Genomic DNA, 26319 nt, shown 5'->3' with positions numbered 1-26319 from the left:
AAATATTCTTTATAAAAAGGTTTTTTATAAGAAAAAAAAGACCAACAATTTAGTTGATTTTTAAGCATTTGTTTTATATTATATTACATCAAAAATTAAAAAAAAAAAAAAACTACCTACCATTAATTTAATTACAATTTTGCTGACTGAGAGATTCGAGAATTTCTTAATGTGGGCTTACTTTGTTAGGAACACAGTATTTGTGATAACCTCCACCGCTTTCAGGCAAAAAAGGAAATCAAAAAGAAGTTTACCTGGGTGTATTTTCAAAGTGAGTTACCTCTTTTTTATGTGTCTGTTATTACAAACCTAGACTTCCCATTGAAAACTCCAGGAAATCCCTTTCAACACCTGCTGAATAACAGTTCACCTCATTTTTGTAGCGTACATACTAATGTGAACAGCATCCAGTCATATAAAACTCGTGGAAGCTTTCTATTTGCTCAGTGTTCTCCTTCGTTGCTTGGTAACCACGCAGAGTGGCATTTCAGGAATTGTAGTTAAAAGAAACGTCGTATACGTTCTACTGATAACGAAGAGCTGGGACACGAAACTACACATCCCAGAATGCACCTATTGAGGAAGTACCCTCCCCTTTTGAGCACATGACCGTTGGTACTCCAGTGAGCCACAACAACGGGAGCATTTGTAGTGTTGTCCGGCTAGTTTTTTTTTTTTAGCCTAGCTAGAGTTGTTCTGGCGTTGGTTGTGTATAGTTATTTTTAAAATGAAGCTGCAGTGTTTAGTCGTGGCCCTGTGTTTCTCTGTGGGTGTAATGGCCGGGAAATACTCGCGTGAAGTAAACGAGCCCAAACCGAGCGGCGGTGATGAGCAGACGGTGGAGTTCAGGATAGCTAAGCTGAACCAGGTGTGGGAGAAGGCTAAAAGGGTACGTACAATGAGACAAACCGTTACCTGTACTGCTAACGTGAAGCTGTAGCTCACACCAAGACCATATAACACAATTAATGTTAGCTTGTCGGTCTTTAAAATGAAGAAAGTAAAGTCAGCTACCGTTAACGTTACATTGTCCATAAAGCAGCTACGTTGCTGTAGTTTTGTCAGTACAGTTGAAATATTCAGTAACGGTTTAATTAGATAAGCAGGAGATGATGCACACCTGTGCACAAATTCAGGTGTGCGAGTGGTTAAAGGGGCATCGTGATGGTAATGGACGGCTGTTGGGAAATGTGTGTGTGTGTGTGTGTGTGTGTGTGTGTGTGTGTGTGTGTGTGTGTGTGTGTGTGTGTGTGTGTGTGTGTATATGTAGTCATGATACTGGACTTTCTAACTTTGATACAATTCCTTAAAATATATCAATATTCGACGCCATTTTTGATTCCAAAGGATAAAAAATGACATTGAGGACATACAATTAATTTTTTTTATTAAGAGACAGCTATAACAAGACTTTACCACAATTGTAGGCCTTTTTCACAGCAAACATTTAGAGCGGTCATTGTGTGAAAAGCACAGGTGAAACTGATGACACTAACGAAGGCTCACTTCTAGTCAGCTATTCTAGTGATTCAGCTGGTGTCTCTCAAAGTCAAGGATCCTTCCTTGGTAGGATGAGTCCTTCCAAGAAAGAATCCTACAGAGGTAAGGCAAGAGTCCCTCCCAGCATTTGGTGAACACACATTTGAAGAGGCTAACGAGTGTCCCCAGGTGTGCGTCATTAACCCTCAGCTGACTGAGGGGGGTTTCAGGGTACTGTGATGATTTGGCACTCTTTAATGTTGTTGTACAATTTGAACGAATGTAAGCAGTATTTTCAGAGTCACATGACCTTTGGGGAGAACATATTTCTGGATTGTTCTTAAAAAAAAAAAAAACCCAAACAGGTAGGCCAAATGAAACTTTTCTGTCACTCTTGTAAATGATTAATTTTGAAAACTTTTGTTTTATCTTAATCAAAGTATTTTAAAAATCTCATTTGGCAGTGGACACATTGGAAACCGTAAATTATTAGGTTTCTATTGGTATTTTTTTTTTTTTATATATATAATTCTATGATATAAACTGGGGGAGATATCAATCCAAATGAATGACCACAGAGAATTGTGGTTACTTTACCTGCTGAGGAAACACACATGCATCCTTTAAAATTCTCTGAATGAGGGACTCTGTCCTTGGTAGAATTTGAAGCATCCCTGACATTGGAAAAGTCCTTTGGCAGAATTTGATGATGAATCATCCGTCAAATTCAGCCATTCAAAGATCCTTCCTTGACTGCAGTGGAAAAGGGTCTATGATGACATCCACAACCACAGTGGCATGTGGACAAAAAGGTTAATTTCCAATTCTGGATAGTAGCAGAGAACAGCAGAATGACTGTAGTAAACTTTAATAATAAGAGAGAGCACGAACGTACGGCTGGTACTAGTGTAGCCTATTAATACTGTGGACACTAAGTATTGAAGCTGTTGTTAATACTCAGACGCTATGTGTAATGATGAATCAATGGTTGATACTAATCGTTACTAGTGTTTGGTTGTGTGTGTGTGTGTGTGTGAGAGAGAGTGAGTGTGTTTCTGTCTAAGTAACCATGGTTTACACATTTACAGCTTTTGAATTAGTGTTATTTACCATGTCGCTCCTACAGTTCTCAGTGGCCAACAGTGTAGGATTCTAACTGAAGTTATACAACAGTTAGTTCCGGCCCTGCAATCTGATTGGTCGAGAGACTGTAAAACCGTGACGATATTGGAGTACAACATCACGGTTATTTCACTGTGTATGTATTACTCCGCCTCACAGCTGATTGCAATCAACAATCAAATCAAAACTGACGGTTAGTGTCAGTTAGGTCAGCAGTTGTGTTGCATCCCTGGAAAAGAATTTAAACAAACTTCCACCAGATGCAAATGCCCTTTATCTGAAGCCCAGGATGACAGCAGCTCACACAGACAATATCTGGTACACTAAAGCTCCGCTGGGAATAAACTCACTTGCACAGATGCTGCCGAAGGTGTGTAAAGAGGCGGCGACAACAGCTATCTACACCAATCACAGCCTCAGGGCGACTGCCATACAGAAGCTGTCAGATGCGGGTCTAGTGGGCACAGGTATGATGTTGTTTTAACGTAGCCTATGTGTAAAGTTAGTCTTCTAATTAGGAGTCGGGCCCTAAAATATACCTTTTGTCTTGCACGTCTAAGAGCTTGTTAAAAATACTGGAAGCCATCCATGGAGAGCAGAAAACGATGGAGCAACGTACTGTCAGCTCAGAAGGCAGAGTCAGCTGTGCCTGTGAAGCGACAGTCCACCATGCAGTCGCCAGAGACTTATTTCACCGGCTGCACAATTAATGGAAATGTGCAGATAAATGTGTATAAAGAGTAAGTGCCTGGCGCACCATGTCTGCGTTACATAGCAACGGTGACAGCGGAGTCCTGAGGGAACTATTTTTGTTGGCGGAAGACAAATAAAATGCTTAAATTATCTATTTTGTCCTCATTTTTCAACATGCCTTAATCAGCCTTGCTTATTTAACTGTTGAACTGTTGTATAAAAGCAATATCACACTCGAGCTCGTGATGTTATACTCGTGTATCGTCACGGCTGTGATTTGGTCATAGGCACGAGGCTGCAGTGTTTTTTTCGGACTTAATTGTATTGCAGAGTTTTGCACAGCGGCAACCGGATATTTGCTCTCAAACCAAAAAAATGTGATGGCACAAAGTCTCCTTCAGTACATTATTCTAAAATAATAATGTAAGCACTCAATTGCATAAAATGCCACAGGCCTGTAGCATAACCATACTTTGAAATGTTTTGGTGACTTTTTGGTAGGTTAAACTGCCAGATCCATCAAATACACTGCGCCTGACTTTACCACATCACAGATTGTGTGGGTTGTAGCTGTTGCGAAAATGGGCCAGTCACATGTCCAGTAAATTGAAAAAGGCTTGTGGTAATTGGCTGTGAGCAAAACCATACAAATAGTCCTTTTTTCAGATCTGGGTACAAAAGGATTGAATGCAGGTGTTGTTAAACTGGAGAAGTTTTGATATTTGGTTTGAGGTTATAGCAGTCAATGCCTTAAAGGTATTGAGAACCAAAGCCCAGCCCTACTGCTCAATTAGAGCTGACTGTGGTGACCTGCCTTATTTTTAGACCACTGCAGACTCTGATCTTGAAATCTGCTATCATGGTCAAATGGGGATTAGAGCTGGGCTTTGAGTTGTATAGCATGTTTTCAGCTCCACCTTTATAGAAACAGTTCTTCCAAAAACATAATTTGCAGGTGCTATACAGTGTGTTTGCTGTGTCATAGTTTCAGTCTCCCTTTGCTGCCTGGTTGTCCTCACTCCTCACCCTTCTCTGTCCTCAAAGTTTCCCCCTCCTTTTGTCTAACTAAAGCCCTGATGTCTCTTATTTTGGTTTTGATAGATGCAGCTGTCCCCTGTGCGACAGGCTGAACTGCACAGTGACCTGAAGATCCAAGAGAAAGATGAGCTGCAGTGGAAGAAGATGAAGGTGGAGGGCCTGGATGAAAACGGGGAGAAAGAAGCCCAACTGCGGCGTAACTTTAATGGTGAGACAGCTTTGTCCGCTTGTGCAGTCAGGGATAGGTTAAAATATGTCCTCACGTTGCTCTGAATTCACTGTAGAGTCAGCTTGTCCTAAAGATTCAGTGACCGACCTTGGCGATGTTGCTCTGTGCTGAAATGTTATGATTTTGACAAATAACTGTAATTGGAACATTGGCTCGAATTATGTTTACAGAAACTTTTAGTAGCACATAGGAAACATGGCATAAAATATTAAGCGGCTCCCACAGTGAAAATTGTATCATTGAGGATTTTTCTAGACACTTGATTTTGTCTGTTTCACCAACAAAACTTTACAAAGCTTTACATAGAACTGCATGACTGAATAAAGTAAAAAGCACTGGCCAAGTCTGCTTTTTAGTAATCAGAATCTGTGTTGTAAATGAGGAAGTGATTACATTTGCATGCACAAATTCTGTGTTTTGTCCTTCTTCCAAAATAAGAAGATATTTCTACTAAGCTGTTTACATGGCCAATAAAAAACTGAATCTCCCACTAATATTCCTGCTGTGCATACGCCGAGTAACGTTCCCTTACATGATGTTTATCATGTCAAAATATGGAAAATTGAAACAGCAGGAGCTGCATTTGCCATTTTGCTTCTTTGCATTCAAAAATGATTTTTTTTTTTTTTTTTTTTTTTTTTTTTTAAAGTTTCCTACCAGTGTAGTGCTGCATGATTTAAATGTTCGATTGCGATTATGGTGGACAATATCGCGATTTGCGATTACAATATATTTACAATAAAATGTAATAAATAAATGGTATCATGAGTCTTTTTGCTTGATTCAGTGTTTCCCCTACATTATATTAGGGGGGCAGTGACCTGACATAGTTATTGTTATGGACAGACAGTGTGTCAATGACCATCAACACACTGAGCACATCAAATACGCTGCTCACACAGCAGAGCAGCACGGAACTGTACACACAGCGGAGCGAGCGTGTGTTGTGTTCAGGCGTTGTCACGTAAATGACAAATTCCAACGCCATAGCACAACACAGCAGCATGTCAAGTGGGCCGAACCCGAGCAAAATTGCTAAACTTTTCATTTGTTATGGAGTCCATGATTTCCCTGTGACACTTACAAATGTTTGCTTAAGTGTGCGTGGATGTTGTTTTATGAGGCTCTGGTGGCTTTCAGTTGTCTCTTTGTCTTTAACGTTACACGGCTTGGCTTTCTCTCACATGTACTCTTCCTACTTTTCCCTGTGCTGTCTCAAGTGTTGATAGGCTATAGATCGGTCATGTCGCCGCAGGACATGGCGACTTTAACTTTTACATTTTTATACGGCACGCCTTTCAGGTACGGCGACGTTGGACAGAAAGACGTGTTGTGTAAAAGTTTAAAAGTTAAAGTCGCCACGTCCCGTCTCAAGTGCTGATATAGATTGGTCGTGTTGCCGCGCGACGTGGCGACTTTAACTTTTACACTTACACAGCACGTCTTTCTGTTCAGCCTCGCCGTACCTGAATCCAAAGTATGGCCATGTAACAGACGTTTTTTTCGCCACCAAGTCAGGCTGTTCATGGTCGAGCTCATGCTCTCCTTCAGTGTCTGTGTTGGTCACTGCTGCACGCCGGCTGCACGCTCCAGGATAGCTTGTGGTCGTGATGTCAACAAACTCCACACACTACAGGAGAGGCAGTCACGTTCACAGGCACACACGTTAACATTTATTTAGCCCACATTAAATTGCAAATCGCAGCCTTTTAAGCAGTTATGTAATCGCACAGCCTGACATCGCGATTGCGATTGCGATTGCGATCAGATTAATCGTGCAGCGCTATACCAGTGGCAGACTTGTGAGCTTCACTTTGGGCATGCATCTCTACCCAAGCCATGGTTTATGTAAAACGTATCCATGACAACACAGCTGAACGTAAACAGGAAAGAGGTCATGTGTCACAAATTGTGGTGAAAATCCCAATTGTGAGCATATCCCAAATGAGCTGTATACATGCCCATAGAATGCTCCTAAAACTCTAATAATACTAGCCTACCCACGTCTTAATCGAAAAATGCTACCTTGGGAAAAACGCCTAATTCGGAATATTGAAATGCAATATGTCATTCACATGACCCGTATCAAATTCAGAATATTGTCATATTGGGAATAATAGTGGAATATTAGTGTACATGTAAACATAGTCAGTGATGCAGATGTCTCCCTTATAAAGCAGCATTAATAACCTCATACTCGGAGGCTTCAGTGTGTCTGTGGGCAAATAGCACCTTCCTGACAGATTAAAGGGTAAGACGTAGATTCTGTCAAGTGTGAAACTCTTAGGTGTTGCCATTTGAAGCTGGAGGTTTACAGAGATCCACTGAGTTGGCAGGTTGAGGTGACTTTTATCTTCGTCAAAGCCCGGTCAAAAGTTTGGACACATTTTTCCATTCAAGTAAATGGCAAAGGGTGTCCAAACTTTTGACTGGTACTGTAGGTACTAATAGAGCACATATATTTTTAGAGTTTATGGTTGCCATCGGGCATTTCATAGTAAAGGGTAAATTATGCCTGAACTTTTTGGGATCACATATAAAGGAATACACAGTTCTGGGCGTGATAGTTAATGTAATAAACTCTACCCTTTGGCAGAGTTTATACAAAGTCAAAGCAGTGTGTAATGTGTTACTTGGCATTGCATCAGCATAGAAGCAGTGCCTGAAATGGAGTACTGGCAAATTTTTGTCTACATTAAGTACTCTTGCTTCAAAGTGCGTACCGCCTCCCAAGTGTGTGAGTCTAGGTACTTAATGCACTCCTTAACACCCATGTAACTGTGTCCCTGTGTTAACACATAGCTAGCTTAATGCTGAGAAAACGTTGCTAAGGATGTCGTTAAAATGGATAAAAAAAAAAAGCCAAAAGAATGGGGGGTAAAAAAAAAAAACAGAGGACCAGGTAGATACTTAAGCATCTGCCACGGTTCCTTTCTTAATGCTGTTGCTGTTGTAGCTGCATAGTTAGTAGCTAATTGCGGTGCAAATGATTCAGAGGCTGTCAACACTAGTTGCAGCACCAACACTGAGCCTTCTCCCTCAGCAGCCAACTACTGTGGTGGTAGTAACGTTGTGCACCTGGCTGCTCCTGGACAAAGGACCAAATTGACCATTTCTACAAGGCAGGTGACTTGCTAAATGTGAAAAACAAGTAAATGAGGTAAAATCTTTGGGAGTACACAGTTGGTTTTGTTGTAGCATATATGCAATATTATATTTGTGTACAATTTGATTTGTATCAATACGGACAAAGGTTTTATTAACCAGATATACATTTATTTACAACTTGTGGAAATATATAATGTATGTGATGTGGGCCTGAACATTTGAAGTGGGATATATTACCAAAATATGCACATAAATGAAAATATACCCAAGACACATGAAGTGCTCTTGTCATGTAACTGCTGAATTAAGATACTGGCACCTTTTTGGTTCAATTCAGGCACTGCCAAGAAGAAGTATAATATGTTTAACGTCCCCATCAAGGCTTGACTGTTGCCAGCATCTTTTGACAAAATCTCCTTTTGAATTTAAGACTTTAGGTGTGTCCATACTACACACTAAAAGTGTGCACAAATCAATATATGCAGTGTTGGCACCTCAATTAATAATGTGAAAGACATGAGTGTGCATGTGAAATACAGGCAAAAAAAAAGTATGTATTGATTTGATTATGGAGCTCATTAGAGACTGAAACACCCCACAATCCTTGCACCTAGTGATCCTTTAGAAAGCTCATTTTGTAAATACTGTGATGGGAATGAAGCAGGAACAGCACCAAGCACCACCATTTCACATGTCTTTACATTTTTAGCAATTATAAGATAACATAATCACAAGTGTGGAGCTGGTGTACCAGTATGTGAGGGGATCTTCACCTCAGTATCTGCTGGCAATGACCCAGCCATACACACCACTCTGTTTGTCATTCTGCCACAAGCAGTCGGTGGACACTTGCCGCCCTTTAGCACCTCTGGGAGCACTCCATCCGCTCTGGACATTTTCCCTTCTCCTTCCATACTCCCCAGTGGTGCATTGACCTTCCAGCTTAAGGCAAAGCAGCAGAATCACTCTCTGTTCCTCTGGAGCTAAATATAAATCTTAAAGGAGGACCTCAAGTCCCTTTCTCCCCGCTGAATCAAGTCCTTCTCCTCGAGTCCCTCTAATTGGGCTCAGAAACCATTTCTTTTTTTCCTTATGTTTCTTGTCATAGCACATCCTCTGTACTCTCAGTTTGATATGCTAGAGACATATCCTGACACCTTTCTTGTTGTAAATTGGTTGATCAGGGAGCATAAGCTTATTTTACTGCTTGTACTCATTGCACTCTGGTCAAAAGCCTCAACTGAGCCCATAAAATATAAAGTATACGAGCCCTACAGTACTGCAGAGATAGTCGACAAGCTTGCCATCCTGTTTATGAGGATTTTAAACTACCCCCCTACATGCAGACACTCTCCTAATGAAGGATCTGTTGTTAATATGTGACAGTGATGGGCTACCAGCAGGTTGAGATGGTGCTGATTCAGCGGATGTAATAACAGTTTACTAGAGCAGAATAATGAGGGCAGAGATTCTTCACAGCAAAGTCCACTTAGTGTTGTTATGTAGCTGTCTGAAATGTTGAGAGAGGAAGACACTGTTAATATATCGTGCTGCTCAGGTTCTTTTGCATATACCTGAAAATATCCAGCAAATTAGTTACAGAAATCTCAAAACATGTGGCAACATCAAAACGTATCTGTCATGGAAAATAGTCTGTTTGTGTCCTGGCAGTTTTTGGATGCATTTAAAATCTCTTCATTTGTTCTCCTCGTTTGTTCCGGCTTCCTGCCAAGTTTGGGTTGAGTAAGTCGATCTGTTAAGTGAACAAATAGAAGGGTAAATGAGCATTTTCCTCTTGTCTCGCTCTCATCTTTAAAGGTTTTACAGGTTAAGAGCAGCACGGAATAGAGCACATGGATATCTCCCACTCGGTGTCAAGAAATAAAGTGAAGCTAGTTTCTTTTGATAAGCTCTCGTTACATTCTCAGACTTTAAAACGTTGTTTCTTGGCCTGCTCAGCATATTTTCAGCAGCTGAATCATTAGAGATGCTTCTCCTTTTTAAACTGTGTGGTAACTTAGGAATTAATGAGTTGCTGTCAAGGGTTGTGAGCCCGTGGATAATTTTTGATGTGAAATGTTTTAGTCTTTCTTAAATGATGAATAGTGTCTTAGTCAAATTATATTCTCTTGGGTGTCTAACAGTTTCCTCCCATGACAGCCTCAGTTGTTACTCCTTACAGGCTCATGTCAGGATCAGTCATCACAACTGTTTTTAGCTCTTTAGTAAAAACTCTGTTGTGTTATGTAGTGATCCTGGCCAAGTATGGAATGGATGGGAAAAGAGACACTCGACCACTGGAGAACAACTCCCTGAAGGACCATGATGCCAAAGAGGGAGACATGTTTGATGATCCCAGGCTGGACAAACTATGGAACAAGGTTTGTATGTGTGCAAAGGAGAAGGAAAGAGAACTATCAAAATATGTTTTGCATATGGTGGCTCGATTTTATGCCTCCTATTTTTTTGTAGTGGCATTGTACAACCTTTATGGCTCCCTGCTTCTGCTGGTAGATCGAAATCTACCAATAGAATAGGCACATGACCCTCAAATCAGTTACAAGAGAACTGTAAAGCATCTGGTGCTCCGGATCTTTTTAATGGGAAACTGAGTGACAGGGTTACAATAGACTCACAAGTCAGTCTTTAGACGCTTTGCTTAACTAAAGACTGATGTCTTTCTCCCTGATTTTGTGTTTAGATGGGCGGATACAATTTCAGAGTTTAAAAAAACTCCCTATGTTGCAGAACCAATAGTAAATCCGCAGGGCGGTCCTTCGGTGGCTCGCTGAACTCTTGTGCTCATAAACATAGTCCGACTGCGTTAAAAGTTTTAAACAAAGTCGCTGTAAGGTCTTCATTTCCACAATCTTGTGGACTGAGCACACGTTTGATAAAACGGAGTTAAATCTCTCGGCATCCATTTTCAAGCTCTCTGTGTGTTTGTTTCCTTGCGGACGAGAAAGGGGGAGCGCACATTTCTGTGAGGGCATGTCCTTTTCAAAAATGCAAGAGGTGTTGCTTTGTTGCCGGCCGTTTTCTCCGGTGTGTTAAACACGCTTTAGAAAGGAGTGTCCCCAGACTATCAGAAGGCGGAGATCTCTGATTGTCTGGTGGCGAGACTAGGGTTACAAGGGTCTTCTCACTTAGCAGCACCAGTGGTGTTTTTAATGCAGCTTTCACATTTGACACAATTACTGCACTCTTGTGCCTTTAAAAAAAACAAAAAAAAAAAACACACACACACACACACATTATTTTCAAAAGCTTGTCCTTTGGCAACTTGTGACAGGAAGTGTGCAGCTCGTTAGGGAAAGAAAATAATGATATGTTTTACTGTAGTTGTATCAAAATTTCCTAAATTACACAGTTAAAGTCTGAAATTGCTTAAAGGTCCAGTGTGTAGGATTTTGGTTCAATACACTGGCAGAAATTGTTTTTAATAGAATAAGTATGTCTTCTTTAGTCTATAATCACCTGAAAATAAGAATCGCTGTGTTTTCATTACCTTAGAAAGAGCCATTTATATCTACATAGGGAGTGGATCCTCTTCCACAGAGATTGCCTTGTTACACTGCCATGTTTCTACAGTAGCCCAGAACTGACTGACTGGCTTTAGATAAGGATACTGTAGTTATTAGCCCCTTCCTGACGAGCAACAATGGAAAAACACTTTTTTTTTTCTCAAGGTGAAACAGCTTTATTCAGTGTTTTCACCGGTTTAAATCACCGGGTCCATTTGCTTTGGAGAGGAGGAGACCTTTGCGGATAATTCAGCTCGAGTTAAAAACCTCCTAAACGTCAGGATCTTAAGTTGTCAGAGAAAAAAGGTGAGCAAACACAGAAGGCGCTGGGCTAGCTGCCTAACTGGGAGTTCACGCTTAGCATATGGGAAAAGTTTGAGCTTCAATCTCTGCACTTTTTGCAGCTGCAAACAGTACAATTTTAAAAGTGGAAATAGATAACTTTTCAACTTTTGCCCTCCTACTCGTCCTAAATAGTATATTACAGTTGCCGCTATTGTCGCAAAGATAACTGGAGTTTCCATTTTCCTCAGAGCCAAGAAACTACCAACAACACAGGACACACTGCATTGTGTTTTCCACAGCTACTGCAGTTGTTCCACTTTATGCCATTTCTGCTACTGAGGACAGTAACTGCAAAGAACTTACTCTGATACTCTTAGCTACCAAGGAAACAAAAATACTATCCTCTTCCTGTTTTGGTTGTGCACTGGTTGACATACTTTCTTTGTGCCATAAATCCATCTTTCATTTCACAGGAGATTGCACCGTGTGGCAGACAAAATTGCAGAGTGAAAGTGAGGCAATCTCAACACAGATGGTGTCATAATTTTACAGCCATTACACTGTGCAAGTGACATTCACTTCATAATAATAAGTTAAAGTAGAAACTTGTTCCACTTTAAAGTTCTGATGATACATATTTTAAGAAGATTTCCCATATGCAATATATTCAGTATGTTCTTTGTAAAATGGCCCTCATGTGTTTGGCAGTCCATTGAGTTGATGGATTTTCAAATGTGTCTATTATAGACGTTGATGTATTTCATGCCACCTAAACCTTCTTGTGTGAATAAATTGTACCGTACCTATTTTTCACACTAGTATCTGTCATTCTTGTGCCATCAAAGTATGTCCGTTCCTCTCCTGCTGCTTTTGAGACTAACTCCTTTCTGCCTTCGATGACTGTTCTTCCGCCAGGCCAAGAGCTCGGGGAAGTTCTCCAGCGAGGAGTTGTCAAGTCTGAAGAGGGAGTTCCAGCATCACAAGGATAAGATCCACGAGTACAACATCCTCATGGATACTGTCAGCAGGACCGAGGGTGAGCTGCGTGAATCACTCCCTTTGCTCTGCAGCTGAGCAGAGGTGTCACACCACCTCCGCTTAGTTATATCAGTGTATTATGAGGCCAAGTTTATGAGCCTTTAAGCCCTGTCCTCCTCTTTACTATTCACCACTATCTGTGTTTGTATACAAGCATACATATGGTTCTGATCCCAGCTTTGCTCCTAAACCAGAATAACTTCTAAGTTTACATGTTTAAATAAAGCCTGGAGAATTTTGCTCAGAAATAAGGCCAGATTTATGTTTTCTAGCTGTCGGCACTGTTTCCAAAGTAAATGCAAAAATAAACACCTTCTCGTCCTCTTACAGCCTCTTTTGGCTGATAGCAGTTCCTCTGTTGCCGCTCAGGTCAGTCATCCAAAAACCAGTCCTGAGTCTGAAGTACTCTCTGTCTGTTTGTTCAGTCTTGTGGTCATGTATGTAGGTGGAAGGTATCAGACTGCACATGCTGCCACCCACCGCTCAGCGCTCTATCAGTGCTTGTCACATCACATCAAGCTGTGAGTTTTAAGCCGAGCTGACAGGCCCCACTGTGTTTGAGATAGACACAAGGAGGACAGGCATGTCTCATTCGGACGCCACTGACACTTTGCAGCTGTTTCGTGCCAGAACTTTGCTGCTAGCACTCCACGGCCTTACGTTTTTGGCGAACCAGCCAGGGGTGTTTTTCTGCTTGTCTGATGCGTTTAAACATTGAGCCAATCACATGTTGCCTTGAGGGGAGTATCCATGTACCTCCACAACTCCCCCACCTCCATCCACGCACACTTTTATTGCCTCTCACAGTCTTCATTTCACCTTTTTTTTTTTTTTTTTTTGATCCAAATGTCAAGCGTTTGTCCAGCTGGCCTCACTCCGCTTTTTAATTCCTCACCTTTTCCTCGGCTGAGACAGGCAGGTATTTCATAAAAACATGGTGGTATTACCGGCAGGATGATGATCATAGGTTTCTCGAGTTTTCTATGGAAAAATAAATGTGATATATGAAGAAAAAGCCAGTCCTGCGACACGTTATATTTTATAGCTACTACTAAACTCTCCATATTAAATGCTGTTTTTCTTTGTCTCTTTTATTGTTTTAATTTCCTCCTTCTTCCCTTTTTCCCTCTGTGCTATTATTATTCTTCGTGGTGTCTTGTTTCATACCTCCTTCATTTCCTCTTCCACTCCTATCCCCTCTCTTTCATTTAAACCACCCACCCAACTCGACTCCTAACCTGCCCCATCACCTCCTCTCCTCCTTGTCTTTTCCTTCGCCTGTTCGCCAAAACAGAAATACACAAGAATGTGATCTCCCCCCTGGAGGGTGACGCCAAAGAGCATGTGCTGCATCAGAAGCACACAGACCTGAAGCAGAAAATGAGAGACCTCAACCAGGGATTTGAGCGCCTCCGTAAGCTCAGCCACGAGGGCTTCACTGAAGACAGCGGTAAGAGAGAAAACACACACACACACACACACACACACACACACACACACACACACACACGGCTTGTCTCTTTGTGCATTGCAGTTTCACTCTGCGTTTATTTCATCAGCTTAATCACTGGGATTTGTAATAATAATAACACACTCTGCCGTATCACAGTTGGCGAGCATTGCTCTGCTAACGACTTAACCTAAGTGTGTTGTGCTTTTAGTTTTTAGCCCACATGGCTGCATCCATCCAGTGATATCAGCCAGCTTGTCCTTTGTGCTATTTAACTTGGAGAAAGCGTTCATTACTCTCTCATGATTTAATTTTCTTATAGTTCAGTCTTTTATCTCTCATAGTCTGCTGCCTTTGATGGAGTGTAGTGCAGACGTTGTGAGCAGTCTCAGTTGTGCAGGTTTCAGTGGGAGTCTGTTGAAGAGTTTATATGAAGTTGATGTACCTGCTGCTGATTCATACTGACTCCTTTTACTTCGTCTCCTTTGATTCCCCTCCAGGTTGTTTCTCACTCAACCCTTCACTTCCTGCCTCCTCTTGCACAAAACAGTCTTAATCTCCTCCTTGCTGTTTTCTCCGTCTGGCTCTGTTATCCGTGCAGCTTCTGGTGCTTATGGAGGGAAGAGAAAACTGTGACTGCAGAGATGTGAATGCCAGCAGTTTTCTTCTCTTTTATATTGTGTATTAGGGCCGGGCATTATATTGATATTATATCAATACTGTGATGTGAGACTAGATGTTGTCTTCTCCTGGTTTTAGAGGCTGTATTACAGTAAAGTTATGTAACTTTCTGAACTCACCAGACTGCACTCAGGTAGTCATTATATCCACATTACTGATGATTATTCATGAAAAATCTCACTTTAAATATTTTGTGAAAGCACAACATCTAACAGTCAATTAAGGTTGTCATTATAACCGCAATACTGCACTACTGACAAGCCAATCTTTCGGGATGGCAAGCAGCTGCTACAGTCTCTGTGTTCATGGTTTTTCTTTTTCCATGGGAGCACCGCATATTTACTCTCTGCTACAAAGGCCAGCAGCAGGACAAGGGGCTGAATGTCTAATCTGCGTCGAAAGCTGTGCATTTGCTTCTTTTTTTCCAGTTGCAAGAGTTGAAAAATGTTTTACTTTGATTAAAACGCTGCAGCCCTTTATCACCGTCACTTTTTACCCAGTCATCTAATCATAGTGGAGGAGGGGCAGGACAAATACTGTGGAGACCAAGGCTGTGTCCAAAATCATCCACTTACTCACTACTCCCTACTCACTATATGGTGGACTATGCAGTGAGTGATTTTAGACAGAGCCTAACAGTCACAAGGCTGAACAACAGCAGCAGTGGAGGATAAAATAATACTGAATCCCTACGTGCTTCAGCCTTCCCATCATCCATTGTGCTGACAGGTTTACTTGTCCAGATGTTCTGTATCATGGAAACCAAAAGGGTTTATCTGAAAATTGCTGTGCCATTTATTGCACATAATTGTCCTTCTGTGTTCGGCATGTAAAAATGCAGTATCAATTTATATTAAAATTTTGTCATCTTTGTCTTTTAAAAAGTGACAATATACCTGATGATAGCCAAACAATAAAGCTCATTTACAAAGCACTAAAAACAGGATGAATGAAGTTATTTGCAAAAACAACCAAAAATGGCGGTAATTCGTTAATACCCTGTGGTCAACCCAAAATTGTTGCAATGTTGATATCAAGGTCTTTGGTCAAAAACATTGTGAGATTTGACTTTTTCCAATTTACCCAGCCCCACTGTGTTTATACCAAACTACTGAGCATCTAGGCTTGTTGTGATTAAAACATCTGCTGTGACTGCTCCTCTTCAAAGCTCCTTCCCTCTTGAGTTGGCAAGTATTGGTGTCTCCTTGGACTGTTTATCGCTTCATCTGTCTCTGTCCATTTTCCTCTTTAGAGTTTCGGGAGCCCCGTGTGATTGAGCTGTGGGAGGCTGCCAAGAGAGCGAACCTGAGCAAAGACGAGCTGGACTCTCTCAAGGTAGCTCTTACATTGCTTGTGACAGTCTTTTGGACACTTCCTCTGATTAGTTTCGAGATAAAACTTTTTGTTGTAGTAGAGTGCTGCAGTCTAACTTTTAGAAAACCTCTTGGAAACTTTTTAGTCAAGTGCTCTTTTTGTAACAGCTTTTTTAACTTTTGTAGTGTACTTGGTAGCAAAGTAGTACTTGTGTATGGTAAGCCATAAACCTTAAGTGCACACTATTCTGATCACATTTATGCATTACACATTTGAAATGCCCAAGTATTCCACTCTCCTTTCTCTCATTGTGCTCTTTTCACCCTTTGTCCCATGAGCAGAGAATCACAGTGAACAACTCAATTTAAATTTCCATTCTTTTAAAATGTATCTGGCTTCAAGATCAAAATGTGTCACAGAGAAACATTCAGCTAGAATTTTCTCTGTGACATTTCCTCTCGAGTCACTACTTGAGATGCATATCAGCTCCCTTGTGCAGCTGTGCATGTAATTGAAGGTGAACTGAACTTGCACCCCCCCGTGCTCACCGCCCTCCTTTTCTTGTTCACTTAGGAGGAGCTGCGTCACTTTGAGACCAAGGTAGAGAAGCACAGTCATTACCAGGAGCAGCTGGAGCTTTCCCACCAGAAGTTGCTACACGTGGAGTCTTTGGGAGACAAAGAGCACATCAAGAGGAACAAGGAAAAGTACAACACACTAGCTGAGAAGACCAGAGAAATGGGCTACAAGGTAAGGAGCGATATAAAGTTTGTGTGCTAGCTCTTGAGGCCCAGACTCACCAAATCAACTTCAGAGAGCTAGCAGCGATGAAGGCCCCCCGCTGCGTTGACTGACACCACCTCTGTCTTGGCCAGAAAGTTGCACATGCACACACTACAAAGACCACAGCCAACAGCCAACCAGCATGAACATTTTGCGCCTGTGTGAGAAGAAATAATTCTCTACACCAGCAGATGGTGGTTGTCTGTAATCATTCAAAAAGGGACACCGGTTAGTTAGCCAGTTAGCACATTAACACAATCCAATGTTGAAAGAACACCGTGCACCAGGAAACATTTAAACAAACCATTAGGAAATATTGCTGCTGAAGACCTCAATGGCTAAAGAAAAATAATCTTAACTTATGTAACAAGTTTGTTTCAGTCTCACTCCCTCTTGACTTTAGCATTCTGTTTACTTTTCTCACTTGTGTTTCTCCTCCCGTGTGTTGGGCTGAGCTGCAGATCAGAGTGATTTCATTCGACGACAGGCTTTGTATTTGCTGACGCCGATTCAACATGCTGAATTGGCCAAAAAATAGTTGACGAGGGGCAACATTGGGGAACACAGCACACTAACTTGGGCAAGAAACACTAACTGACGGCCCAACAGTGACCAATGGCCGACTGTCAGCTTAATGTAGGCCATCAATCAGTGTTGGCCGGTGGTGGGCAATTGTGCCCCAAGTTTTTGCAGTGTGTCCTGCACCGTTGGCACTGGTCAGCCCTGGTCAGCCCTTGCCAGTGGATTTTCAGACAATTCAGCATGTTGAATCCGTGTCTGAATCCATGTCTGAATCCATCAGTGAGAGAAGAGAAGTAAACAAAGCAAACAAAAGACTAAAGTCAGGACAGTGTGAGATAGAAACAAACCTCTTATATTTGGTGAGATGTTTTTAGCCATTGAGCTCTTAGCAGAAACGATTTGTAACTGTTTGTTACTGAGCACTAGCACATGGTAAATATTCTTTGTTCTTTATACATCTGGTTGTGTTATTCATGTGCTAACAAGCTTTAAATCTGTCCTGACGGTCTTCCGGTTTCCCTTTTTGAATGACACATACAGACTACCGCCACCTGCTGGTATGTAGAGTTTTTTTCAGTTATTTGCAGGTGAACGTAAGCACTAGTTGGCCGCTGGCTGTAGTCTTTGCAGTGTGTTCAAGTGCAACTTTTTGGCCGAGGCACAGGCGACACAACAGTCAGCCTTCATCCCCACCATTTCTTTGATGCCAGTTTGGTGTGTCTCTGCCTTGACTCCACATTCTGCCATCAAAGACCACAAAGCTACTGTCCAATAACAGACTGCTCACCTGCTGTAGACAATAGTAATGTTGCAGAATGGGCAATGAATAAAACATCGCTGTAGTGTTGAAAAAGTAGTTACAAAGAAACAGAGGACAAAGGTTTACAACATCTTGTACTGTTTGGTTGTAGAGGAGCAGAGTCTCTTACCTCTAGAGTTGCAACACAACTGACATAAACAAAAGGCTGACGGATGTTCCACAACGGCAACCTTTTCCATGAATACCACATCCACAATGTGTTATGAGGGCATTCATAGTGAATCATAATTCTTTGACTACACTGCACTATATCCACAGTCGTAAAACGTTGTAAAATGTGACTTGTAATGAATTACATAGGTGTCAAGTGTCTTATGGGTGCTCTTGACTAGTCATGAACTAGAGGCTGACTGATGGCTTATAATGCATCATAATTACCTATACACACCTCAGCAATCATCTGTATAATAGTCCATGCAGTATCATATTATGCGCTATGTAAAGTGAAGCACATTGGTGCCACTATAATAATATCTGCTTCATCATAATGTGTCATTGTTGGTGTTAAGTAAATTGTAATGCACGTCATGCATCTATGCTGCATCATAAGTGATTATGAAATGCCTACCACACAATAGAATACTTTGATAAGACTTAAATACTTTTGAAAGATTAAAATCTGACACTCATGTCTAAAGGCAATGTCATAAGTCAGTCATTTGTAGTTATAATGTATTATTAGCCTCATCATGAGCATCCATAACACATGTGACACTTACGATGGATTATAAGGCATAATGTTTTATGACTGTTGATAAAGTGCATCAGAAAGCATTAATAATAATTCACTGATTGCCCTCATAATGCATTATAGATGTGGTCTCTATAGGAAGTGTTACAGAAAAGAGACTTCATATTTCTACATATCATTGTAGTCATCAGGGGGAAAAATGCCTTTAACCAATGTATTAAAGATTATTAGGATAAAGTATCCATGTTAATTAGAGATAAATTCTCAAAAAACAATAATTTGTGTTGTATCCAATGACAAGTCCATTAGTTTTCAAAAGTTAAATTTCAACCATGCTCCACATTGGCATTCCAGCAACTATTTCAAAGTATATTCTGATAGATAAATGTGCCACAGTTGTATTAACTTTGGGAATGTGACTGAATATGTTTAAAGGGAAATTTCGGTTTATTTCAACCTGTCTCCTGTTGTCCTAAATTTGCTTCAAGTGACTAGTGACATAAAAGTAATAGTTAGCATGATAGCCGTTAGCCTAGATACAGTCATGGCGCATAGTAGCGTCAGACCTGTTAAAACGTGAGTGAGTGGGCAACCTTCAAGTGCAAAGTTAGTCCACTAAACAAGCTTTTTTTCCCCACAAAGACCGCCTCATATCGTTAGGATAAATGTCAGAGAACATATAGAAAACGTCATGTAAATGTGTTGTCTTACCTTACCGGTGTGGTGCCATGTTTGTTTACCATGTAGCTCTGCTTTCCAAAGCGCGGCCAAAATATATCTCGCGAGCTCTAGATAAAGCCCAGCTGGATATTGGGGCACTGGTGGCTTAGTGGTAGAGCAGGCGCCCCATGTACAAGGCTGTTGCCGCAGCGGCCCGGGTTCGACTCCAGCCTGTGGCCCTTTGCTGCATGTCACACCCCCTCTCTCTCTCCCCCCTTCACACTTGTCTGTCCTATCCATTAAAGGCTAAAAGCCCAAAAAATACCTTTTTAAAAAAAAAAAAAAAAAAGCCCAGCTGGATACTACTCCAGGTAGAGGTGTCTCGTCCTCGGTCACATCCAGACCTTGAAAATAAGGCTGCAACCGGTCCCATTGCTTGCAACAGAGGCATTCCTCTTCTGTGGGCACTGGGGCACAGCATTCACAGGTACACCACCAATCTCCAGAGCTACACAGCCTTGCAGCAGCCATTCCTCCTCTCTTGTCCTCTACCTGTTGTCTCTCTCTCTCTCTCTCTCCCCTCCTCCGTTCTTCAATTTCACGAAGCTCTTCGTCAGTGTATTCTGGCTCAAATAAATAAGGGCGGCCATCAAACTCTGCAAAATCAAATTCCTCCTCCACAAAGTCGAAGTCTGGCAAAAAGTCAGCCATTATTCTATAAATCTTTCATAAAATAAATGAATGAACTTTTCATCTTCCTATCGTCCTAAATATGTAGGAGACAGGTTGAAATAAACCGAAATTTCCCTTTAAGTATAGCATCCAAAATGATCTTAATGCTGTAAAAGTTTAAAAACATTACTAATCAACCTAAGAGAGGTTACAGATTCCCTTTATAAAACATGAACATTGCAAAAGACTGACCAGAGTCTTAGCGACAGTTTACCACGAAAACAACCAAAAAGTTGTTCTTAGTTTTTGTGTAAATGCTGAGGCAGAGCATATTTCGTTGTAAACTTCTCAGCCACCACACAAACTGAATTATAGATCTACAGATATTCGTCTTGCGGCGAAATGTTAACATGCATGTCTTTCACTGTTCGATTCCAGATGAAGAAACATATGCAGGACTTGTCCAACAAGATCTCTGGTGAGGGACTCGAGCACAACGAGCTCTGAGAGGCACGGAATCATGAAGGTTGGACGAACTGAAATAATTCCCTCTGCAACCCCACACACAGCGTACGCTACATTCCCCCATTCCACCTCAACTACTGTAAAGAAAAAAAATCAGTGTTTTCTACATTTCTAGTGTTATTAGTTGTTGATTTCTTATGTGAGGTTGCTGAATGGATGAATTGTACATAATGAGAGATTTATAAAAATCAGCTGAACTTATTAGGTCACAGATAAAACAAAGAAGGAATAGTTTACATGTTAAGTCTGGTACTTTGCATTTATTTGTACGGTTTGCAGGCAGGTGTAGAAAAAATGTCTGGCTGTAAATGTTGCAGTACTTCAGGCCTGCAAATTTTGTGGGGGTGTTTGGTGAGGGATAGACAGCAGCAGTTGAGTCACTCTTAACCAGCTGATGTAGTTTAAGGGATGGTTCAGGTCCTGGGGAACAGCCAGCTGACTGCATGAGTACTTCATCTTGCAGGAATATCGGCACATTGCTGGCCAGACAGTTTGTCCACACCCATCTGTCAGTAGTTGTGCAAGTAATTAATGCTACATCAGAGTGGCTGTTGGTACGGTAGTAACTCAGACATTAGTCGGCTGAAATATTGTGATGCCACTGTTACCGTCTAATCAATGTGAAGAATGCTTTGCAGATTCAGGTTAGAAGCACTGAAACCCGGAAACGTCAAAATGTAACAGCAGTCTTTAATCAATAAGATACAGGTGCCAACAACATACAAACAGTAATATTTTAAAAATATAGTTTAATATCATTCTTATTGTCTTGGCATAAATAAAAGCAGTTATTATTTACAAATCCTGTAGAGGGAAGCAGTCCCTGTCGTGACATTAACAGGCTATTTTTGGGAAAGTTTTTATAACTCGCCCTCATGTTGTTTCGCCTCCTGAGATATGCCGGTAGGGAACCGCGGCCATAAAAATAAATTAGTGCCAAATGTTGGACAATTTGTCCTGATGATATCAAGAGGGAGGTGAGAAATTGGAACACACACTGTGCTTTCCCATTCATCAATTCTGACCTGGAGCAGAGACATTGATTACTGTGATGAATAATGTCCCTGGCTGGCCGATTACTCAGTCATGTCCTTCTTGGGCCACATGGGCCTGGATTAATCTAATTTGCATCCGAGATATAACTCTAAGACGCTTACTTCAATCGAATGCTTTTGAGCTCTGATGTGGAATGATAGCCAAGCAAGCTGGGACTCTAACAGTCGATTGTGAGGCATCAGTGCGATGAGGCGGGCTCGATCTCTCACCTTTTAATAGGAGGTGTAACAACAAATAGTGCCATGCCAAGACAGTCTTAAAGTAAATCTAGCTGGAATTTAAAAGAAACTCCAGATTAACAAATTACAATTTGCCAAGCACAGCAGCTGTCTCTTGTCTCCTAGCTATGATATCAGTGGTAAACATTAGTGTTTGGTGCCATAGAGAAGTGAAGTCCCTCCCCTTCCAGTGTCCCACAAGGGACCTTATTTCTGTATGACAAAGTAATTTAACTTGTCTGAATTGTGCCATGAACTACACATCTGTCAGTTTAAAAGATGACTTTGCAGCTCTCGTCTCGCTCAACATAGCTACGTCACCAAGACCAGCAAGCTAAGTAGCCTGGTAACGTAGCTATGTTCTACTCATGTTATTTTTAATTTATGTGCCGAGTTTCATCTTAAAACCAGCTAAAAAGCAACCTTGACAGCTCCTTTGAGTAGCTACAGTCAGCAGAGGGAATATGTTGTAAGAAACAGTGTGAAATGAATACGCTTTAAAAATTCGCACAATTAGTTTTCTGCCAGCATTCCTCTCATGCTTTAGTTGAAGCAACAGTGTTGCTTTTTAAATAGTCAAAGGCTGAAGTAGGCTGCACGTGATCGATCATGAAAGTGTCAATGAAGCGCTGAAGGTGGTTATGACATCACTTGCATATTTTTGTAGTTTTATCGTTCAGTTTTACAACAAACTGCAACTTTTTTTGACTTGCAAAATTACCCTTTAAACATTGTGTGTAATTTGTGGCACAATTTAAATGGGATCAAATAATTATTTGTCTCAAGATTAACTACCCTACACATTTTTTGCAAAATAAGGTCCCATTGTGGTCCACTGGAAGGGGAGGGACTTTGCCTCCTAATCCCTCATAATTAAGGCTATTGTAATCCATGTTTAACAGTCACCTGAGAGAATCTTAAAAGAGGCAGATATAAGTGCCATGCAGCCCAAAAGACAGTAAAAAAAGGAGCATTTCTGGGATAAAAAGTCTTCTAGAAATGCAGGAAAGCTCTAACTTAAGTACAAGAATATGAGAACTTAACACAAAACGCATCCAAGATGGCAGCTGCATAAGAGATTACCCAGACATTTCCTATTTTCTTCTTATTCTTAGTGGAATGGATTGTTTGTGGGAATTTCTGTACACTGGCACAACTGTGGGTGTGTTAAGTACAACAATGATCAACTACAGTTAAGCACTTGAGCTTATTTTGAGAGAATCAGCAATGAAAAGTATTTTAAAGTGTCACCGAGTTGCAGAGTCAGTTCGGTGGCCCTCGCCGCCTGCTCTCCAGCTGAGTCAGTCTGTCCTCCCTGCCCTGAACATGCTCCGCCCCCACTCTCTGAGCTGTTTCCATGGCAGCGATGTCAAGATGGGCATACCTGATGGAACCTTCCTCTGGTTGGAGAAGGAGACAACATTTGTTTATACTTTGTCACATGCAGGAAAAACAAGCAGCGACCTGTCCGTCCTTGAGATGTTCAGTTACTTCTGCCACATATTAACTGAAGCATACACTATGACCTTTTCTTCATTGGTACTGTTGGGATACAAAATGACTGTATCATACTTACAGGATGTTACCTTGAATTATTGAAGAAAACTTATGGGGACCATGTAAACAACAGCAAAGCTATACCAAAATATCTGTTTACAAACTCTCACACAACTCATACAGTATAATCCAAGTCTCTTTTATCCAGTTGTATGCTCAGTACTTGCCAAACACGCATTTTCACTAAAATGTTATTGATTTCAAACATAATATTCGAGTGGTGTGCCTGGGCATGTGCACGCATTTGAACTCTGATCAAGTGGAGCTCAGGGTGCACTACTTGTAGGCGGGAGCGTTTTACATTGTGATATTTTAGCAAAAATGTGTTTGGGAAGTACTGAGCATACGACTGGATAAATGAGACTTGGGCTATATTTCAGGAGTAGTGTAAAAGTTTGTAAATGCTGTTAAATACAGACACCATTTACTTCAAGAATTCAAGGTAACACACAGTGATTACAAATTGGGTAACACTTTACTTGAAGGTATCTACATAAGAGTGACATAACACGGTCATGAACATTATGTACATGTCAAACGTTTGACTGCTGTCATGAAGTGTCATTCGGTTTTTGTCATGTCAATTTGACATTAACTTTGTTTGGGATGTCCTTACAATGACAACTTGACATTTACCAGGATGACACTACCAGAAGATGTCTTTATGTTAATGTCACTTTAATTAATGTCAAGTTGTCATAATCAAGACAACCCAAACAATGTCAACTTGTCATTACAAAAAGTGAAAGACACTTAATGACAGCAGTCATAAATGTTTATGATATGTACATAATGTTTGACAAGTCCATGAAAGTGTTACCACAAATTGTCATGTGGGAGAAGTCTTCTTGTAACCCGTTAATTTAATCTAGTTGTAAGAACGCATAAAATTACTTTGGATGTTCTCTTTAATTTGCCAATTAAAAGCTGAGAATGATGTTTATATTATTACCTGTGTTGTAAATTGCTTTAGGTCACTTTTGTTAACTGCTTCAGTCCATGAATGTGTGATTATAACACAAAAATCAGCACAATAAATTGTTTCTCCCTATTTATACAGTGTACTGATCTGTCCATACTTTATGCTAATTGCAAAGTAAACTTTCCTCCCCAACAAGGCAAGTAGTAAAATAAACAGCAATAGTAGAGGACTCTCAACCACACAAAAACAGTTTTTATTTTAGTCAGTCATAATAGAGTGCTGCAGGGATGACTTTTTTGGTAGGCCAATTTGTAAGTTAGCATTGCACTTGTTACCTCAAAAAAAAAAGGGGGGTATTTTTCCATTTCCGTTTTGGATGACTGCAGAAAATCGTCTTGTTCAACAAGATATACATCACAAATGAACATCACTTTTATAATTTTTAAAGTGTAAATGCAACTGCAAGAAGTTAAAGCTAAACGAACTACACTATGGTCACATGACTTCTATGCCGCCACCACAGTGAGGCTGTAGTGCCGTGTTTGGCATGCACGTGGTAATGCCAGACATTTCTTATACGCCTTTTTTATGACACATAAAACCTTCCAAATTCACGAGTGCAGTATGTTACATTGTAGAACAAAATCTCGAGCTTGTATTAACCACAGACCTTATTTCAGACATCTGACCAAAAAACCCACCGACTTCGAGACAAGGGAACCGAAGTGTTAATACCGACTCATTTCGGGGTTTTAGGACTCATTCCTGCAGCACTCTATATCAGTGCAATTTTTTCTTTGGTGGTGCATTTAGGTTTTGTAAGATCGATTTTAGCCAAATTAAACATATTGCAGTTCTGTTGTCCTTACCCCTGCCTTTGTTCTTACCTTTTATCAATGTACACCATGTCAAACTATAATATTGTGTATGCTAATGATAGATTAGGTCTATGGATATTGAAGACGTATGATGCAAAAGCTGACATAAAACCACCCTCTCAGAAGCCAGTTGAAAAAGAAAGCAGCAGTAGAAAAATAGGAGATTTAAATTTAAGGCTGTGTATTCTTACTGGGTCTGCAGAGCTGCAAAGTCTTACCTCTGAGAGGACTGTAAGGACCAGAGGCTGGAGCTGAGCCGGGCTCCCGCAGATCAAGCGCCGTGTAGAGGAGCTCTCTGTTAGTTCTAGCTGGCAGGGGGCTAATGGGGATATTAACATAATTAGCAGCATTGCCACTGTGGAGCCCAGTGTCCAGGGATGAAGGAGCTGTGTGGGCTGACTGGAAAATACCTGAAGGAAGAATCCAAAAGTGTAGCTGTTAAACTGGTTGCCTATTGGTTACCCCTGACCAGCAGGGTTTAGTGTTAGTACATCAGCAGTGAGCTACAAATGAGATACATCTGGGGAAACATCAAACATGATAGTTCACTTATTAGAGATATGGGGACTTTCTTACCACAAGCTGATGTTGGCCTGTGCATGCTCAGTGCTACAGGTGGAGGTGGAGGGGCAGAGGTTGGCAGAGAGGACAACGACCACTTCAGACCTGCTAACCTGTCAGCAACATCCCCAACTTCATCCTGATCCTCTGTCACACAGAGAGGAGGATCTGTGAACGAAGTATTCAGATCATTCGCTCAAATAAAAATAATATAATAATGTGAAAATACTCTGTTAAAGTGTGAATTAGTATAAGTAGTATTACAGTATTAAGTATCAAAAGAGTACTCATTCAACAGAAAGGTCCCGGTCAGTGCTATGTAATAATGTATGATCTTATGTAATGAACAAACATATAAGCAGTATTTTCAGTGTCGTAACTTGTCATGGTGGAGCTCATTCTAACAACTTTATATGCTGTTTGGTAGTTCAATCAATGTAATGCATCATAGTTTATAAACTATTTAAAACCTAAATGTAAAATTAACTGTCAA

At 40.8% G+C, this 26319-nt stretch overlaps 2 protein-coding genes across 4 annotated transcripts in view; one reads left to right on the top strand and one right to left on the bottom strand.

The window, feature by feature from the left end:
• Positions 1-595: 595 nt before the first annotated feature.
• lrpap1 (low density lipoprotein receptor-related protein associated protein 1) lies at positions 596-21702 on the top strand. Its single transcript, XM_049572976.1, has 8 exons — positions 596-889; positions 4396-4540; positions 9920-10050; positions 12394-12514; positions 13811-13966; positions 15900-15982; positions 16535-16711; positions 20548-21702. Exons 1-8 carry the CDS (start codon positions 728-730, stop codon positions 20614-20616), a joined length of 1044 nt encoding a protein of 347 aa, XP_049428933.1. The 5' UTR covers positions 596-727; the 3' UTR covers positions 20617-21702.
• Positions 21703-22744: 1042 nt separating this feature from the next.
• The window catches only part of LOC125886629 (protein Dok-7-like), a 32801-nt gene continuing 29226 nt past the window's right edge, over positions 22745-26319 (bottom strand). For 2 of the 3 annotated variants that reach the window (XM_049572972.1, XM_049572973.1), the window contains exons 11-13: positions 25842-25994; positions 25484-25675; positions 22745-23308 (exon numbers count right to left, since the gene is read on the bottom strand). In XM_049572972.1, coding sequence (XP_049428929.1) covers positions 23172-23308; positions 25484-25675; positions 25842-25994 — 482 coding nt within the window. In that variant the 3' untranslated portion in view covers positions 22745-23171. The remainder of the gene's footprint in view (positions 23309-25483; positions 25676-25841; positions 25995-26319) is intronic. The other variant, XM_049572974.1, reaches the window with a different exon arrangement.

This window comes from Epinephelus fuscoguttatus, linkage group LG3, assembly GCF_011397635.1.
Source record: "Epinephelus fuscoguttatus linkage group LG3, E.fuscoguttatus.final_Chr_v1".
NCBI classification, from domain to species: Eukaryota; Metazoa; Chordata; class Actinopteri; order Perciformes; family Serranidae; genus Epinephelus; species Epinephelus fuscoguttatus.
The sequence above is the reverse complement of the archived record's forward strand: the minus strand, read 5'-3'. Positions and strand labels throughout refer to the sequence as shown.

Bases quoted from the DNA above. Each gene is read 5' to 3' on its own strand.
- lrpap1 (XM_049572976.1), top strand. From the start codon at position 728: ATGAAGCTGCAGTGTTTAGTCGTGGCCCTGTGTTTCTCTGTGGGTGTA. The intron at 10,051-12,393 runs GTTTGTATGTGT...TTCTTCCGCCAG, and splicing joins TGGACAAACTATGGAACAAG to GCCAAGAGCTCGGGGAAGTT. The intron at 12,515-13,810 runs GTGAGCTGCGTG...TCGCCAAAACAG, and splicing joins TACTGTCAGCAGGACCGAGG to AAATACACAAGAATGTGATC.